At 44.4% G+C, this 19,167-nt stretch overlaps 1 protein-coding gene across 2 annotated transcripts; it reads left to right on the forward strand.

Moving 5' to 3' along the window:
- The first annotated feature begins 225 nt into the window (after positions 1-225).
- LOC144101174 (organic solute transporter subunit alpha) lies at positions 226-10,909 on the forward strand. 2 transcript variants are annotated; one of them, XM_077634222.1, is made up of 8 exons: positions 226-365; positions 1,100-1,209; positions 4,171-4,322; positions 4,508-4,581; positions 5,190-5,348; positions 6,434-6,545; positions 7,046-7,301; positions 7,750-10,909. In XM_077634222.1, exons 2-8 carry the CDS (start codon positions 1,140-1,142, stop codon positions 8,010-8,012), a joined length of 1,086 nt encoding a protein of 361 aa, XP_077490348.1. In that variant the 5' UTR covers positions 226-365; positions 1,100-1,139; the 3' UTR covers positions 8,013-10,909. The 2 variants fall into 2 exon arrangements, with proteins under 2 accessions (XP_077490348.1, XP_077490350.1); XM_077634224.1 differs by lacking the exons at positions 4,171-4,322; positions 4,508-4,581 and having other exon boundaries at positions 7,750-8,154.
- Positions 10,910-19,167: the final 8,258 nt, after the last annotated feature.

A 19,167-nucleotide genomic window follows, 5' to 3' on the forward strand; every position in this document is an offset into this window, starting at 1 on the left:
AAAGTTAAGAAAATGTAAAGAGAAATGGAAAAAAAAGGAAGAAAAAGAACAGCTCTTGAACCGGGAGACCAGTGAGTAGAGGGAGACTAATGAAAGATGACGGAAGAGGAAAAAAGATAGGGTCTCAAGAGGACAGTGGCAAGGGGGGGCATCTGGCGCCACCTGGTAGAGAAGCTGCGCGTTTCACGCTTGGCAGCAGCAGGCAAGAGGGCTGGGCGAGTCGGTCAGCTGTGCGGCTGCGTCCCCGAATGTCGGCGCATCAGCGCACCGCCGCTGCCGTGCTCATGCTGCGGCCCGACCCCGTGAGCGATAGTTGATGATGATCACGTCGCCCTATCCCGCGGCACTTCACCCAAGCCGAGCAGGTAACGTATGCCACGCTTCTCTCTCGCGCAAATGAGCGGGCTTTAATCTCCGGTGCCTATAGAACGCGATCGCTCGTACGCGACTTTGTGTACTTCTTTTCGCGCTTCCCCCCCCCCACTGCGCGCGTGTTGATCTGGTCCCCATCACCACTGTAGGGCCTGTTTCGCATCAGAACTAACGAGCACTTCAGCTGAGCGATCTGCCGTCGATCGAGGCGTTTTATTGGCCTTGCCCGCGGAGCCAGTGCATAGGCGCGCTTTCGGGTAGACGTAATACCGTCTGGTCCCGGCGAGCGATTTATCGGCGCGAAGCGTCGAAGAAAAAAAAAATCGAGAAGAAAGCGGAACTACTCGCATGTGCGCTAAAGTAGCGGTATACTAGTTTGGCGCTCTTGCAGTTAGGCCAACCGTAGGTTACGTAAAATCTTGTGTGTTGTTTTGTAACGCGTACGAATCTCGACTTCCGCTTCGAGCAGCGCGTGCTTGGTTGCCACCGGGCCTGTTTTTCATATGTTTTGCACACTAGCTCGTAAAGGGAATCTTCCTTGTAGCTCCTATAGAACGTAATCTGCTTACTACTTTCGAAAGAAAAGGGAAATCGTAATCTTTCTCGCGCGTTTAATGAGCGAACATGGAAACGATGCTACACGGCGATGCCTTGATGAAGTGCAGTGAAGCACACCGCCTGTGTGCCGCTTCGAGGTATGATTTTTTTTTTCGTTCCTTCGTTTCAGCTCCAAATTGTTGTGATGCCTTGGCACAGTTCAGCGAACAATGAAAACCCTGAATTGCTCAGAGCTACTGGAAAAAGGTTACACGCCAACTCCTTCGGAAGCATATGCAGGTAAAGTATAATTTTTGTTCGACTTTCGCCCTGCTGTAGAGTACGTGCGCGGTTCGGACGCGTGTGAGGAGTCGAGTCGTGTGCACGCGTCAAATGTATGGTGTCACGTGCTAAAGAAGTGCAGTACGCAACCGGCCTGATGTCATTTCCCGGTTCTGTATATATGTTACGGTGAGCGATGTCCGAATGTTCATCGCTGAATGCGGCCGCAGGAATTGCTCTGCGTCAATCGAACGGCCTGTCTCGCTGCTGCCGACTGACCGAAATCGACCTGCAGCGCGCGTCGTGCCTTCGCGTGAGGACCGAACTGGAGCTGTCAGATCTGCCCCTATACTATATTGGACACAGCTTGTGCATATATGCGAAAATTTGCCGAGAGGAATTTTGTGAATCGAATCACTTCGTGTGATAATTGTTGCATGCACATGTGTACAGGATAAATTCCTAAGTGAATCCGGAGAATTTTCCGAAATGATTTTATGGAAAAGAGTATAATTAAGTGAACTGTAATGACTGTGAATACACATTTTTTTTCAGCATAATGATATGAAGCTCAATTAAGCTTCATCATTATGTTGAAAAGTGTGGATGACGTTTGAATGCCTTGACCATTTTATACTACATAGTACTTTCTCATACATGACTTTTGGTTGCCTTCTAATTTTTTCATGCAGTCTAAAGAAATTAAATAGCTGCCTGTGCTGTTCACAGCCTAGGCAATGTTTGGCAATTGAAGCACCACCCTTGAGTGATAAAGCTGCTTTGTGCAGTTAAAATAAAAATAAAATCGTAAAATAATGAGAGTGATGGATGGCGCTGTACTTTACACACAAGAAAAAAAAATACATTGCAAGCATTGGTGATGTACTTTTTTTTTTGCTTTCAAGATATGCACATACCATGCGCCTAATATTATAACTGTACGGTAGAACTTTACCATTTCGGTTAACAGAAAAGCATAGGAGAAAAATGAGGTCTTTTGGGGCTGCAGTACTAATATTTCTCACTTGGTGCTGATATCAACTGCCATGGTCAGGAGCTGGCATTAGAGTTTTATATGTTGCTGAACTTACAGTTGTGAGTGTTGCATCCTGACTTCATCCTTATTTTAAATTTAAAATTTATTTTAAACTTTTAAAAAGAGGAGTAAATGCTAAAAACCTGCTTAATATGGTTTTAAGATTATTTTTTCGTTGTAATGTACGTGTGACAGTTATTTTGTAAATTAGATACCCTTTTACCATATGCTATTGAATGTTACGTTGCTGTGAAGATTATGTCCTGTGGTAAGAAAACTGTTCCCAACATTTGATACATATCGAATGTGAACTTTTCACGAAGGGCAAACTGCATTCATTTGTCTGTGGTTATTACGGGGCGGTTGCACAACAGATCAAAACAGATATTACATATTCAACATTTCAGTTTTCTTAATTTTAAATTTCACATATAACAAAACTGAGTTTTGTGCGCACATGTGGGCACGAAAGTTAGTTGTGTTTTGCAAGAGCATGGATATTTACGCGAAATAAAGTAGCAAAAACTTCAAGGTGGAGACACCATCTTTGTGTAGACTTTGTAGTGGGGCAAAAACAGACAGAGATCTGTGATGAGTACATTCCTTGTTTTAGGGGTATAGATAGGAAAAATGACTTGAGCATGTTGCCAGTATAGTGCAATAAACTTAATCCTTTTAAAAATTCGTGAAACCTCAAAATTTTTGGAATGCAGTGAACTTTGAGGCTTTAAATCTCCGTGGCCATGATTAAGTTCTGCCTTTTTAATTGTTCTGAATAATTAATGCCACTGAATTTTGCTGAAATCATGCTGAAATAATCAGACATCAACTGAAGGCCCCCTTTAAAAGAAAATTGCTTTGTTGAAAAATGAAATTGAGACTAACCCTTTCAGCAGTTACTAACATTTAGCTAAAGGCTGTCCCCAGGCAGCGTGCAAAAATAAGCATAGAAACATAAGAACATAAACAGGCATATTTAGCGCTTAGTAATTATGCTGCGAAGGACGTGGAAAAAAGGCTTGTAAAAACGGAAATGCCGTCCCTGGCCTTAGCAGCACTTAACTTGTGCTGACAGCCACATAAGGATTCCTGCAGTGCATGGAAATAGTTTTGTTCTATTTTGTATGTTAGTGCATGTTTTAATTTGTCGGCCTGTTAATTATCTTTCTGGCTACTACTTTTTCAGACACCAGCCTGATTATAGCACTGACTGCCCATATTAGTTGTTCAAGGAAGGTTTATGCTTTACTGCCGTGCAAATACTATATCACTTCAGCTCTTGCCTTGCTCTGGAGCAAGGAACAGGAACTGGACAATTTTGTTGCAGTATCCACAGTCAGAGTTTTCTTGAAGTCATTGGCTCAGCTGTCATGTATTATCATGAATACACAATTGAGTCACCTGTGGATCTTATCAAGGTAAACTTCCTGTGGGTGGGGGGGGGGCTTTGCTTTATAGCGCTTTTTTTTTTATTGCAATATAACTGTGCTTTCAGACAAAAAGTTTCACTTTTGCACAACTGAATATATGCATAAAATGTAAAATAAAAAAATTAAGGATTACATAGAAGTTGTTCCTATCTCTCATGAAATCACCCTGTGTGACTCTACCTTTTTTTTAATCATAAGCCCGAGGAGAGGGATTAGCAGTGCTGATAGACATCTCATTATTTCTTGTGCTGTGGCTGATGGTGTAAGCGCTCACTATGACGGAGGTAACTTTATTTAGCGGAGGTGAAATATGTGTTCAGGGTACTGCATCCTTATGTAAAAGACAATCTCAGATTGCTAGAGGCAAGGACATCGCAAAGTAACTGCGCGAACATAGTGTAAAATGTACTGGCATGGCCTATACAGTTCTTCACATCCTCTTTCGGGTCTGCGTGTAAGCCGAATGTTCAGTACCTCTTGCATAACGTGCTCACTGTGTGTGTGCGTGTGCAGTGCTGGGCAACTGGGGCCTGTTCTTGGCGGCCATCGAGAGCCTCATGGTGCTGACGACAGTGGCCGTGTTTGTGCACGAGTGTCACTACCTCAGCGCCTGCTGGCCCCGGCGGCCGCTGCTCTACAGCTCGCTCGCCCTCTCCGTGTTTCCCGTGTGTATAACCTCCTCAGCAACGCGGAAGACGCTATGGAAAACTAAGAAACTAGAGCTTTGCTTTTGTGCCGCCTGCCTTCGCACCGTCCCAGACTAACACCATTCTCTCTGTGTGTGTCTCTCTCTCTCTCTCTTTACCCCCTTTCCCCTTGCCTCTCTCTCTGGTATGCTGCCTTCCTGAAGGTAACTTCGGTCTGTGCCTTAGTGGCCACCGTGTTCCCCCGGGTGCACGATGCCACTTCTTCTATTATCATGCTGTAAGTGCACCGATGCCATGCGTAGGACGCATGATGCATCGAGCAGGGAGACTTGGCAGTCAGATTCTGTAACGCTGATGCTTGTCAGCGGCAAGTTCTTGCATGGAAAAAAAAATTTTTAAAATAGCGCAACCAGTGCAGGTGAGCACAGGTGTAATGCCATGGCCTCTGAGCCACTGAAAGATCCTCTCGAAAGCTCTGTTGCCATTCGAAACTGTTTATAGTTTGCGAATCTGGGCACCGGGCTTTCAGAACTCAAACTGAATAATTTTAATAGCCATTGCCTGGTTTTAAGTTAAAAGTTCAATGTTCATACGCCCTTTTTCTTGCTCATTGTGTTTGAGGCCTCAGTGCTGACTCACTTTCTGCATGGGAGAAAGTTTACTGCAACAGATCTGCAGGTCAAAGTTCAAATCATGACCTCATGTAGCCAAGTTTCATTTCACTCAAAACCTCGCGTTTCTAGCATCCGCCCTCTAGTTTTCCATTTCTTTTATCATCTTGCAGTATGCGTTGCACTGATCAGTGTCTTCGTGTCTTGTGTCGCAGTGAGCAAAGGGCAGGGCACTGTGCACACTGCAGCAGTGCTATTGTTGTTGCCTGTGCAGGTATCTTCCATTTTCGCTTGTGATGTACTTTGAGCTGATTGGCTGCTATGCGGGGGGCTCGGAGCAGCTTGTCCAGAGGCTCATCAATGAGCAGATGCCACTCAGGGGTCCCCCAATCTGCTGTGTGCTGTGGTGCTGCCCGACGCCTTCCTTCTCCAAGTGAGCTGCTCTTCGTGCATCCTGGGTGTTGTGCTGATTTCTCTAGTTTGGCCAGTCGGCACAACACTGGTACAAAATCGGTGCCATGTTGGCCCAGCATTGACACAACACTGGCATAAAGTCGGTACAGTACAAATAATGAAAATATAAAGACAAACGAGAAGATGCAACATAGATGCTCATATTAGTCATTTTTTTTTTTCTCTTTGCCATAAGAATTACGCAGTTTAGGAACTGATACACAATAAAAAAAGAGAAAGAAATGAGTAAAAAGAGGAAATTGAGAGAAAATTGCACAGCAAGGAAGACCTGAAGAAGGAAGGAAAAAAACACCTTTCAGAAAAGTCCCAAACGAACTGGCCATCTAGATATTCTAGTCCAGCTCTTTATCACAAATGTGTCATGCGCCAATCTCCTTACATTCTGGTTCACCAAGAGTGCAGGGGTGGTTTTATGGGTTTCGTTCCTGCTTCTTCACCTTTTCTTCTTGCAATTTTCCTTTCTCTTTGAAGCGTAGTTGCGGCATTTGCACACTCTTCCTATAGATCTGTTTTCTTTACAGCACGGGTGTGGTGGCGGAGAAAATGTGTGGCCTACTGTCTTTCGTGTTCACCGCGGACACTTCCTGGCTACAAAAACTCCTGTCTTTCCTAGGAACCTATGCCCTCAGAGATAGTGCTCTAAAACTCAGTGAATACTGTAACATCAGAAGAATAGACAGAGCACAATAGAAAATAATCATCTCATTTTTTTAACAAAGCGCATACAATGTACTGCAGGCTCTTCTCTGTGTGGACAAGCAAGACGGAATACATGTTAAAGAACCCCAGGTGGCCAAAATTTCCGGCGCCCTTCACTACGGCGTCCCTCATAGCCCGGGTCGCTTTGGGACGTTAAAACCCCACAAACCAAACCAAGACGGAATACAGCGTTCACCTATGCATGTCTCATTGCTGTCATGACCGGTCAGGCTCGAGATTCTCTCGTTCGTGTTGTGTGTGTGCATCTTTCTTTCGTCCCCACATTTTTCATGCGGTGGATGTTGGGGTGGGAAAGTGACCGGGACTGTCATCTGTCCATTGCAGGCGGAGGTATGCTGTCCTGCGGGTGGTTGTCTATCAGCTGTTTTTCATCCCCCTGATTCTCATCACCATCATCTTCGTCTGCACACTCACAGGCATCCACGAAGGGGACAAGGTGCGGGCGTCTTCTGCATAAAACAAAGGGCTGCAGTCACGTGTGCCTCAAATCATGGTGCTCATGCCGTTAAAGGGGGACGCAGCTTTCAGCAAAAATTTTTGTTTTTCTAGCTGTACATAGATGAACATTTTTGAGCTATTAGAAATAATTTCATGACTACTCTCAGAATTTCACTGTTGTATGTCTAGAAAATTTTTCTAATATACATTTTTTCTCTGAATTTTGAGAAAAGGCTGAAGGGTTGAAAAAAATTGTGGCAGAAGGCTGGTTCAACATTAATTTCGTTCCTACAGGTCAAGGCAAACTTGCAATTTTTTTCAACACAAATTTTTGTTTCAAATATTTTGCAATGCGGTTTTCGTTGACATATCTAGAGTGAGAAGTAAATTTAATTCAAGAAACTGAATGTTGGAATTCTCTGACAGCATTTGTTTAGACACCTGCAACGTAACCACATATCTCACTCGTTGATTCCCTCCTGGGACTCGTCGCTGCAGATGGAGGCGACCAATGCGTCCCCGTACCTGATGCTCCTCCAGGCGGGATCCTTCCTTCTGGGCACGTATGGATTTGTCATTTTTGTCAAGCTGGCCTCGCGCCCCCTGCCACCGCAGCTGCTACTACGGCGCAAGTTCACCGTGCTCCACCTCCACTTCACCTTGACGCGGTTGCAGCTGGTGGCCTTCAAGGCCGCCGGCCTCACGGGACACTTGCCCTGCGTGCCACCTGTCGCCTCCATGGTCACGGGAGTCTGTGAGTGCAGCTTGAACTGTCATTTGTGGCATCAAAGGGACACTGACGACAACTCCATCCATGGACACCATTCAGGGGTGATTGACAGTGTAGCATCGGGAATCCGTGTGAGAAAAAACTGTGTTTACATCACCACAGTTTGCTTTTAAAAGTAGCAAGGGGTTGCAACGCATGTATTTCACTTCTGTTACCTTTTCTAGCTTATAAAAGCTTCGCTTTCAGCCGAAGTATCCTTTGCGTCATTATTACGCAGTAATTTATCATTACAGGCCAACTTCAATTTGGCCTCAGTGGACAAGCGCCAGCATAGCCACAAAGAGCCATAGAAACAATTTTTAACATGAGCAAGAATTAGATGGAGTTGTCCTTAGTGTCCTTTAATGCGGCAACGTCCAAGGCACTGTTGTTTGGGAGGACGTCGTCCAACAGCGTGTCACCTCTGCCGCAGACCTGAGCAGCGCCATGCTGATGGGCCAGGGGTTCATGGTGTCCACCGTGTCTCGCTACTTCTTCCTGCACCCACAGCCCAATTCAACATTGCTGCCGCACTCACCAGCCACCGCACGCGCCAGAGCTTCGGCAGCAGCAGCCACAACGGCGACTTCGACCCACGCCAACAGTCACCCGAGGTCGGCGACCGTATCCCCGCCGCGGCCACAGCCCAGCGCACACCAGGCCAGTAGCCGGTACCTGGCTGCGTTCACCTTCTGATGCCTGCCAGTGAACGGCCAATCACTGGCTGGGACAAAGCATGCCGAGAGTGGGCTGGCGTAGGGTTGAACAGGCCAGCATACTGTTGAGCAGGTCGGCACAGCGTTGAGCAGGCCAGCATAATGTCGGACGGGCTGACATAGTGTCGAGCAGGTCTACAAAATTGAACACAACTCTAAAAAAAGTGCACATGCTGCTCTGTGTACATATGTGCTTGCTGCCATCTGGCAAATGACAGCAGCAGTTGATGATCGACTGTATTGCAGGTTTAGAAAAAAAAAATAACTCATGAGTGATGGAAAGGGAAATGTTAAAAAAACTGAGTTTGACCTTTTCTTGAGTGCTTCTTGAAAGTAGGCAGTTCGGGATAAAAGCAACGTGCACAGATCCTGATGGCGTGCACAAACAAACGGTGTTTCATGGACGTATGCAGAGCAAAACAGTGATGCATGTTTTGTTACAAGTGCCTATTCAGGTTCTGCAGTTTCCTTAAACATGGCCCTTTCATGCATGAAATATGCCCTCCTAGGTACTGGGAATCTGGTTTTCTGAAGAGAAACCATGCACTGCTAGCAGTAGACTTTTGATGGTTTGTTCCTATTTATTTATTTATTTATTTATTTATTTATTTATTTATTTATTTACAATACCTACAGTGCCCTAATGGGCATTAGTGTAGGGGGGAGTACAGAAAAAATAAATGAGAATCAAGTGTAATCTGTATATCGCCCTCGTTTTGGGGGTCACCCTACATATACATACAGCTGTCTGAGGCGTGAAACCAGATTCAGACTGTCTGTTCAGACCGTCACCTTCTGGAACATGATGCACACGCTCATGCTTTTAAGTCTAGCCACAGGCAGGTTAGAGTTGCAGGCTTAGAGTTTATCTTTTTTTTTTTACTCATTCACCGTTTATTTACTATTTATCTATTTATTTATTCATTTGTTTATTTATTTGAGCGCAGCTCTTAGGCACTTGTTCCTGCATTCCACATCATCGGCATGATCGGCATAAAATTCCACCAGACAGGTCACTCTGTCACTTGACAGGTAGCAGGTATAGTAGCAGAGCGAACCGCCACCTGCCACAGCGAGAGTGGAGGAATGGACAGCCCGAAGGTGGCTGTTATGGGAAGGTCGCAGAGGGTGGCTTAGACTCTAGGGTGGCCAGCAGCGTAATGCCATCTGCCAGCCGTGGCGTGAAAATACTTTAAGAGCTGCATTCAAATTTCGCACTACCGGCTGTCATAATCATCTGTCAATTTCTGTTTATTTATTTGCGTACTGTTAGCCTTGTTTAAGAAGATGTAGCAGTCTTGGCCATAAAATACTCAGAGGCAGTACAAACAATGGGACAAATTACTCATAAGGTGCGATAAACTTGGTGGTGATGTGGAATATAAAAGCATTAAGCCTATAATCATTAGCTTCCATAGACAACGTTCGCTGTCACACACACAAATAAAAGACAATATAACAAAGGATCAGCCGCAATCTCAGTCAGGCAAGCTTTGGTAATTTCGAAAAGGAGCTGTTCAGGGATGACTGCTGAGCACTATCATCGGCTAAGGAATTTCATACTTATGGTGAATTCCAGTCGCAGGCCCGGAGCGGTCTGCACGCTCTGTGACAGAGCGCCTGAATCCGGCGCAGAGCGCGCGACCTGAAATTGCGTTTGGAGTACACTTGCTCTGGCCAGAGCATGCAGGCCAGAGCATGTAGGGTGCCGCTATCATCGCTGAAAAAGAACGTCACGCAAACTTGTGGTCGGATCCGCTGATTTCGGCGGAGCAGTCCCGACTGCTCCACGGAGCAATCTCGGCTCGGCAGCCGCTCCCTGTCTACGATTGGAAGACGCGATCCGTGCCTCAGATCTGCGTTTGGAATACAGTTGCTCCGAAAAGAGCAGAAATCGTTGCTCCCGAAGTGCTCCAACTCTGCGATTGGAAGTCACCATTAGAACAGCACAAACCAGCCACGAATGCTGGGAGACATGTACGAACAAGCGTCGACTTGCATGCAACTGTCTTTTTAATGGTGCAGAAAGGCCGCTTAACTAGCCAGACAATGCAACACAGTAGAATCTCAATTGAGTCTCAATTGATTGGAATTTCGAGATGATACGAATTTGCAAAATTCCCCTGGAGTGCATTATGTACAATGTGCAGAAATTCGAATCTTCCAATCATTTTCCCGCCCCACTGTGGATGACACGAATGTGCAAGACGTGACCGCACTGTTGCGCACTAAGTGTTGTTCATAAACCACTCACGCCGCAGCTGCTAGTCACATCGCATCGCCGCTAGTGTGCTGTAGTGCGTGGCCATAAATCAGTTCCATCAGCCAATAACAGGCCTGCGTAAATGCATCTGCTGTGCTTCTGCGTGCGGATTTAGTTCGTTTTAGATTATGAGAATTTCGGATCATACAGGTATTTTTCGCAACCCCTTATGTTTCATATCACCGAGATTCTACAGTAAACAGGAAAAGGATTCAAATGACAGATAAACAGAGGGGCTAATCCAAGAAAACTGATCCCTCACAAAGGTTTTGCCTCCTAGAAGAAAGAAATATAGTTTCTTTTGTCTGATAAAAACACAGACAGCGCACGAGTCTCTGTTAGATAATAGGTTAAAAAACCCAATGGCTTCCTTTGTCAGCTCTTTTTTGTTGCCACTGATTTTTCTGCCACATTTTCGTGTCCTTGTTATGTTTGTTGCGCTGTCTGGATATTTAAGTGGCCTTTCGAGCAACGAAAGCATAGTTGTAAGTCAGAGCTCATGTGTACATCTCTTCTTGCATCTGTGTCACGTTTGCAGTGCTTAAGTATGAACGACCACTTACTCACGCAAGCTTCCACATTGGTAAAGAATTTCAATTTTGTATTGCTTGCAGAAAAAAAAAATAAATAAGTTGTTACATGACTGACGTTTAGCTAAGTATCTAGAATGTTGGGTTCTTACGTTCATAGTTGCCGAAGATGACAAGTTATTGTCGCGTCAGGTCTTAAAGACGCAAGTTAAAAGAAAGTAAACAAGCTTAAGGCATGAATACTTTCCATACGCACCTACTGTGAATTTGCTGTTGGCTTTGAACTGTGCACACATGCAAACTGTGTGCAAACTAATTGAAACCTTGGTGAATTCTTGGATAAGCACTGCTTGGATATAGTTTTCCATGTAGCCCCAGTCGATCAACAGACTTGCAACAATGCATGAGCCCCTTGCATCAAGCCAGATGACAAGTTATCGAGTGAAATTTCCCGTAGTGTATATGACTCCAGCAGTTGTCTGAAGATGAGAAGGTGTTTCTTTTGCGGATAACACTGAGTCTTTCCTGCTGAAATATTGCACTAGAATTATACTGCGTTGTTTGCTGAGAGCAACACTACATTTAACAGCAGTTAGTGCTGGCCTTATTGATTTGGAGCAGGAAGAGACGTGCAGTGGACACTCACAATGGACACAGTGTAGTCTCTCTGTGAAATTCAATCATGAAAGAAGCAGAGGGTATGTTTTGGGGGCCAGCTTGTCATAAAATTCAACAAGGACACCTACACCCGCATAAATGCATAGTAGCTGTGCTGGTCTTGTTGATTCTTGACTGTGTTTAGCCAGTGGCATGGCCACAGGAATCCGAGAATTTTCCATGTAGTTATGCAGGATCTGCTGTCTCTGTTTTAAAATTTCAGCATGTTACAGTTCCCAATCCATGCAAGTGAGTTCTTGGAAGTGCGCAGTATTGTGTTTTAGGCTTAAGATAAGAACGGCTCACAGTTACTAATGCAGGGTTAGAAAAGGCCTTTAGATGTACAAATTGCTGAGATCTGCGTTCTCAGCACACAGCCACTGATTGGCGACTTAAAACGTCCAGCTTCCAGCTTGTGAGGCATTGAAGGAAAGTTCTGTAGTTCCTGGCCAGCCGAGCACCAGCAGCTGTAATACTTAAAATGCTTCGTAGATAATGTCCGTAAGGGCGCTGACAGGACATAAACTGTTCTTATGCGCGACCTGGGTCAGGCTGTCAGTGTAGCATGCATGTAGGGTCACAGTAAACCAGAGGCTTGCAGTGAATGCAAAGGCATAGTTTGAGCCAGCGGTCGAGGCCAGATATACCCTGGAGTACAGCAGCCACTGCAGTTAGTATGAAACTGTGTGTGGGAACTGCAGTGCGCAGTGCTGTAAAGCACAAATACGGCTTTGCACTAAGGTACATTTTGCTATAACCAAGTGGTAGAAATAATGGCAGTGACTTAGACGTGGTACGTATACCTTATCTAACAAATTTCCTCTGTCAGTATACTGCAGTTTCCCTTGATCGGTTCTAGCTACTTCCAAGCCACTCTCCTCCCCTGCACCTCTAAGCATCAACAACTAGTGAACAATCAGTACAGACACTCGTATCAAGGCAATCACCTTCCTTCCTTGTAGTACAATGTTGAAAATGCTGCTTCATAGCCCTTAATGTGCTTGAGAAGCTAGAAGCACTAAGTCCTAAGAGTGCAGTATAGTTATTTGCTTACTGATAAAGAGAGCTCTAGGAAATTTTTATCCTCTGAACACAGTTCATACGGATTATATCCACTTTCGCTGTATCTGCTGTCATAAACAAGATATTTTTGCAGGTCTAGGTCCACAGGGCACCTAGACACATACACTTGGGTTGTGTTATCGTGGTCATGAAACATGAAATCTTGTTCGAATAATCAGCTGGACAGGGGACTAGGCAATAATCATGATGCTTTTAATGCAAGGAGTCCAAATATTGCACAATGACTTCAACGCTTGTTGTTTATTTTGCATCAACCTTCCGAGAATGTAATCACAACCACAGACCTGAAACCTCAAAGTAACACTTCAGGATAGTAATGCTATACGTAAAGGCCCCTTTATCACAAGAGAGTCACCCAAGTCTATTTTTCTCCCAGTGGTGTTATGAATGCATTCCTAAAAAAAAAAATAGTTCTTTACAAACCTCTTGAAGCCTGCTTTGGTTTGTAATGGAAGCTTGCACAAGCCTGTTGTCAGGTTCACTAACGAACCAAATCGAGTTCTGTGCAGTATGAAGGGCATATGAAATTATAATTGTGGTGTTCTGTCGCATGACATGGTGAAGTGCAAATGCTTTATAGAGAAACATTGTTTCTTAATTGCATTGTACAATAACGCAAGGATGCAAAATGAACTTGACACCACCAGCACCTGAACACAAGGAGAAAGGACAGTGCTCATACTGTCTACTTCGTTTTTTTTTTTTTTTCGTGCTGCTTCATAATGGAATCAAACAAACTTGCCCAACTTTCTGTTCTTCTGATTGTTCCAGAAGGCAAGCATATCTGCAAGTGAACAACACATAGAGCAATACACCAGGACATTGCATTGCACTCAGTGAAAACAGTTCAGAGTTACTAATATTGTTGCCAATTGTATCAAGCCTTCTGTATTAATGGATACTCTAATGGGGAGCTGGTGTCTGAAAGTGCATCTGTGAAGCTGTACCTTAGATTCCGAAGGCTCTGCATGTTGTTGTGTCGAACATTGTGTGTACAGTATCAATGCTTGATTTGCTGCTTTGGTGAATGCAGTAGTCTGTGGGTCAAACCGAGCAAGGAGCTCGTACTCTGCAGAGAATGCAAATGTGACGATGGGGCATCAGCAGACGAGTGTGGATCCGTTGAGTGCCGCCTCACTTGTGGTGGAACCTCTTCCCAGACAAACTTTTTCCTCTGCTCACTGTCTTTCCTTGACCGCATTGAGGTCGTTCCCAAAGTCTTTCTTCTTCAAAGTTTTCGAATGCACCTTTTCACCTTTGCAGCATACACAAGGACCTTTTTCCTCCCAAGTTCAAATCCTAACCTTGTTATCCCATGGCGACATCTGCAAGTGGCGCATTCAGCCACTGTTTGATCTATCAGGGTCGAAAGGTGGAGTGGTGTCTTTTGTCACCGGTCGTCTCACGTGTTCTGTGGCAGAAGTACTGTAGTCTGCATTCACAAGCAGTTTCTCAAAATGGCAAATACGCATGAGGGCTACCAGCGTTGAAAATATAATCTAAAAATAACAGAAAAAGTAAAAATTCAATCATTTGAAAATTATAGAGTAGCACGATGGGGTTTTGACAGAAGTGCGCAGCTAGACATGGGATCTTTTTATATAATAAAATTTATTGCCCAAGCTTGGCACATGATGGCCTTAGATGCCTATGTGCCATGAAACCCAACTCAACAAAACAAAAATTTATTGCCAAAATAGTTACATTTTCCACTGATAGGTGGCGCTGCAGTTGTGTCAGTAGCTTCTGCTTTCTACTAAGTAGTTGTGTATGTAGTCACTACCCTGCCTTTAAGCTACCTGTCCTCTAACTGTTCTTTTACTATTATGTCTGCAGTTAACGTTAGTAAAAAAAGGTTGGGAAATTGGTAGCTTAAAAGCAGGGCAATGATCTAAAATACAAGCTCAGGATTCAAAACAGGTGTAGCATAGAAGTCAGTAGAATTTGTATTTAAGAGGAGAATTTCTAGACAGTACCTTTCAGTCTGACAGGTTAGGTAGAGAAAAATAAGTAAAAAATGCTGGGTATGGTGGCACTCCCCACCGCCTCGTTTCAAACGGGACACTCCTAACACCCATCCATCCATACATAGCAGCCAATCTAAAAATGTTGATCCATAGTTTGATGATGATGGTGACAACTGTAACTCTTTTGGCAATAAACTTTTTTGGTATTAAAAAAATTGCCATGTCTTTGTGTGCATTTCTGTGAAAAGGGCATCGTGCTACTTTCTACACTTTTAATTTGTTGAATGTTTACTTTTTTCTGTTACTTATGGATCACCTGAAGTTCACACCATGTGCATCACACATGTTGCCAGCCTATTACTGGGAAGTTAGTCTGCTAATTAACTAGCATTACTTTGGCTGCTCATTTTTGAAACGGTGCTTTGATTTGCACTGAGAACAAACAGTGTGAAGACAGCTCCTCTTGGTTACAGCAGTTGCTTTTGCTTTACCTTCAATGTTACTGTTAATTTGGAACTATTTGAGAGCTATTGAAATTTCACAGGAGTGAAAAGGGTGCAAGTAATCTACTTTCTCTCGTAGTTCCTCCAAATTGTTTTGTTGGTAGGTACTGTATGTTTCCACATATAAGCGGACTTTTTTTTTTTTTCCTAAAAATGGCCATATGAAATTGGGGGTTGACGTATATACGCAGGTGACCTATTTGCGGGGTCTAAGCTTGTCTCGTGCGAGCCGTGGGTAGTATGTGTCTTGTGGCAGCACCCGTTCTCAGCAGAATGAATGAAGCTTCATGTGCGCAAAAAAAAAGCTCTATTATTTGTATGCAAATCAGTTCCGATACGAAAATTCTAGTTGTGCACCGTTTACCTGGCTTGCTGGCGGTCGTTGTCCCTGACGAGCGGTAGAGTGTGCGAGAGCAAACTTCCGATAACCTCTGGAGCGTGCATTGTGCCGGAATCTGAAACTACAGCCTGTTGGCAGTTCGGTTATAGTTTGGTTTGGCACTAGTTAGCTGGCTGCATGAAAGTATGGAAGGCGCGATGGGGCACCGTTTAGTCGCCTTTGATCTCCGTTTGCCTCCTACTGCTGGCCTTCTGATTGCGTCGTTAGATGTTTTTTGTTTGAGCTGTGCATGTGCCAAGATGCCATTCCGCGGTGGGGGGGTTACAGGTCAACTTAGAGTCAGGTTTTTAGGGAGGGGGGGGGGGGGGGGGGAAGCAATGGCTCTGAGTTGGAGGGTCACCTTATATTCGAAGTCCGGAGTCAATTTATACACGGCAATATACGGTAAATTTGATGCCACACTACTTCCGTTACAAGTGAGGTCCTCTCGAATTCCGCCGTCCCAACTTGTAACAAATGGAAAGGCTGAAGACATGCAGCTGCGACCATTTGTTTCAGGAAATGAAATTGTTAATTTCATAGCAATGAAATTGCACAATTAGACGTAGTTTAATATGGCCTGGTCAGTTGGATGCACTTTTAAAAAAGGTGCAGATGCATGTCGCGTTTGTTTTTCTCATGTGCAGCTTTATATTTATATTCTGCTGCTAAAAGAGACCCATTGCTGGAGCACTACGTGGAAAGACTGTTTGTGAAAGGTGTGATGCTGTCTTGGGTTTCTAATTACGTCATCACTTGTGAAAAGTGCCTCTGCCACAAAATGCGGGTCTCACCGGCGTCAACATATCATGTCTTCCTGTTCATGCGCGTGTAAATATTGCTGTTTTCTGCTCTCTCGAGTGTGTCAAGCTTGTACCTCTTGTCATTGACGCATATCACGATGTTAGTTGATTTGTTTTGTTAATATTTCAATTTTGCCACATTAAAGCGCAGCGATATATTTGTTGGAAGCTTCATATTCAAGCCGTTTGCTACAGGAAGATACGGCCTGCTAAAATATTTCTTTTGGTACACTTTAAAGCTATTTCAAAATACTGCGCTTCATAGTATTCCTGTAAGCTTCGTAGCTCTCACTGCTGCTTTGCACAGTGCCTGAAAAATTTAGACGCTAGCCTAGGCAGGCCAAGATGTCACTGTAAACACGTTAAGAACTTCCCTGCAAATTTCCAAACACCAGCCAATGACAGTTGTGATTTTTACACTGCTGAAGCAGCACTCATGTATTTAGTAATTGCTTTTTATGCTGAAAGCGAAGCTAACTTGAAAACATGTATGCTCGGTAATGCCTGTTTGATTGAAAAAGATTGCGTGCTGTCTTCTGCTGTTCTTACGGTCCAGTTCCCTATAGTTTATTTCTTGTATATTTTAATAGACCATATGGTCACTGAATGTATGGTGCACCATATTGCGCAGGCCTATAAACCTGATATGTACCGTGGTTAAAAATTGACAGGAGGGGTAGTTTTCTGTGGACATTTGACGGCCCAAGCCCGTGTAACTTTCTCACTGAACTGGTGTACTACCAATGTTAATTATTAGTAATTAAGCTTTCCTTAAGGATATTTTATTTTGTTTTTTTTTTGGCTAGCAAGGACCAAAGCAAATTCCAAGTGCTGTACTCATTCATGCATCAGTGTCACTTGAGTCCACGTTCATGCCAGGCTTGACACCCAGCTTGCCTCGCACATTGAGCTCAAATACATAAGTGTCATCGCCAAATTCGCGGCAGCATTGTGAGGATATGGGCTGGCCACAGGTAATGTTCATGGCTTCACAAAGATAGCTACATAGCTGCACTGTTGCGTGAGTGTGTCGCTAACAGGAACACAGGCTTTACCTTAAACTCTCTCACACAATGTTTAGCTGCCTCAAAGTTACCCGTGATGTATGGACAAGCCCTAATGCTCGATTGGCAGCTCGCTGATCAGCCTGCATTATCTTGTACAACGTACCGGTTAGTGCAGGCTGCATCACCTTGTACGCAGTCCAAAAACAACTTAGGCTGATTTTCAACATGCCTTGTACGCTAAAAACAGGATATGGTCTTTGCTCTATCAGTGCTTGGCGCTTGCAAGTGAGCGGCAGAGATTGCCCTAGCTCATCGCGAGATTTTATCTTATGGGTCACAGCCAAGCAGTACTTCATTGCTTATGTGTGAGTGCACACTCATGCTTCCTCGTAGTGTCACATTTCAGTAGAAACATTTAGGGCTGATTCATGAGCAAAGTGCTGAGCTTGGCATGAGGCAGCTCTCTTGTACCGAGCGTCCCAACTAGAGTGTTTGCCAATCATCCCACATGCGCTACTGAAGCACGAATCAAAGTTCTCGCATTTTCACTCGACCAAATGCGCATTGCGCAGTATCCGCCATTGTTTCTACTTTGTCCTTTTTCTAGGTGCACCGATAGCAGGTCTTGTTGCAGTCATGCTAGGAGGTATGTACAAAGCCTCTCCTATGCCCACATTAGACCATGCCACCAGCTAACTGTATATAACGCTTCGTTCGAGGAAGCATGCCGAGACTTGTTCCCACTGTGCATTGGCTGCAGTGTCCAAGCGTGCTGTCTTTCTTGTTAGCCCTGAGGCGCTGCAGAACTTTCTTTTAAAAATAAAGCAGAAAATGCAGCTGCTGTGAAGCATACGCCACTTTATGCCTGGGATCTGACACCAGCTCTACTGATGAAGTTAGGCAGATAACTGTAGCTGGATGAGTTTTACGTGTGCACGGCAACTGTGGTACGGCTAAAGGTTAGGAGAGAAATCTTTTTTGATAATTCCGAGGCGAGCGCTGTAAATATAGGCCAGGTGCTTGAGGTTGAATATACTGTGGTCCTGAATTTGATGGTGTAAAGCGTATTTGCTGTTGCTGTGTGCAAGATAGAAACACAGTAGACCAAATTCTAATGTAGTATAATGCCTCCAGTAAGCAAGTACATGTAAATCGAAGGATGCTTTGGGTGTTCAAAAATGACCAAAGTTGCAGTTAATCAGGTTAGAGGATTGATGGCAAAGAGCGAGAGACTAGGCAAGTCATGAGAAGGAAAAGAATAGAGCAGTTCAAGCAGAGGATATGTATTAATTTATACTTACTGGCACGGTGACAACCACCACTGCACCAGTTAATGTAAATGTAGTGGCAGTGTAGCTGCCATCGGCATCGGTGCATGTTCACAGTTGCAGCTATGGTGCGTAATTGTTCTGCCGCAATATATAAGGCCATTAGAAGGAAGGCTATCTCGTTCATTATCACCGTGTCTAAGAAGAGGTACAAGACAAAATGCCGATTCACCATAGGCTGAACCTAGCCAAGTTAAAATCCAAGCTAACGAGAAGAAATTCTAAGTTGGCATGAAGTTGAGTGTTGGCCGCCATTTTTGGGACCAGGTAATGCAGTGAAAACCTGGGCATTTTGCTAATCCGCTTATCGCCAACCGGTTCCCACGCACACTGAGGAAGCCAGTACCGGTACCCACCGATGGCATCTGTCACATAACATCAAAATTGCAGTGATTAGGCATGACATCATGAGCATCAGGAGAAGTAATCATATTTGTTCGGTTCTCAAAGTTTCAAAAGCCAAGAAAAAATTTAATGAATGAGACAAAGGGATCTCTGTGGAACAAAATGAAGCTCCGTTGCTCCAAAGTGAAGGCTTCCGACTCTTGTCCGGTGCACAGCAGAGCCTGCTATGCCAGGGGAACGCATCCCATAAATCGCCCGAGTGTCCAGTAC

The sequence above is a fragment of the Amblyomma americanum genome, chromosome 8, assembly GCF_052857255.1.
Source record: "Amblyomma americanum isolate KBUSLIRL-KWMA chromosome 8, ASM5285725v1, whole genome shotgun sequence".
Lineage (NCBI taxonomy): Eukaryota > Metazoa > Arthropoda > Arachnida > Ixodida > Ixodidae > Amblyomma > Amblyomma americanum.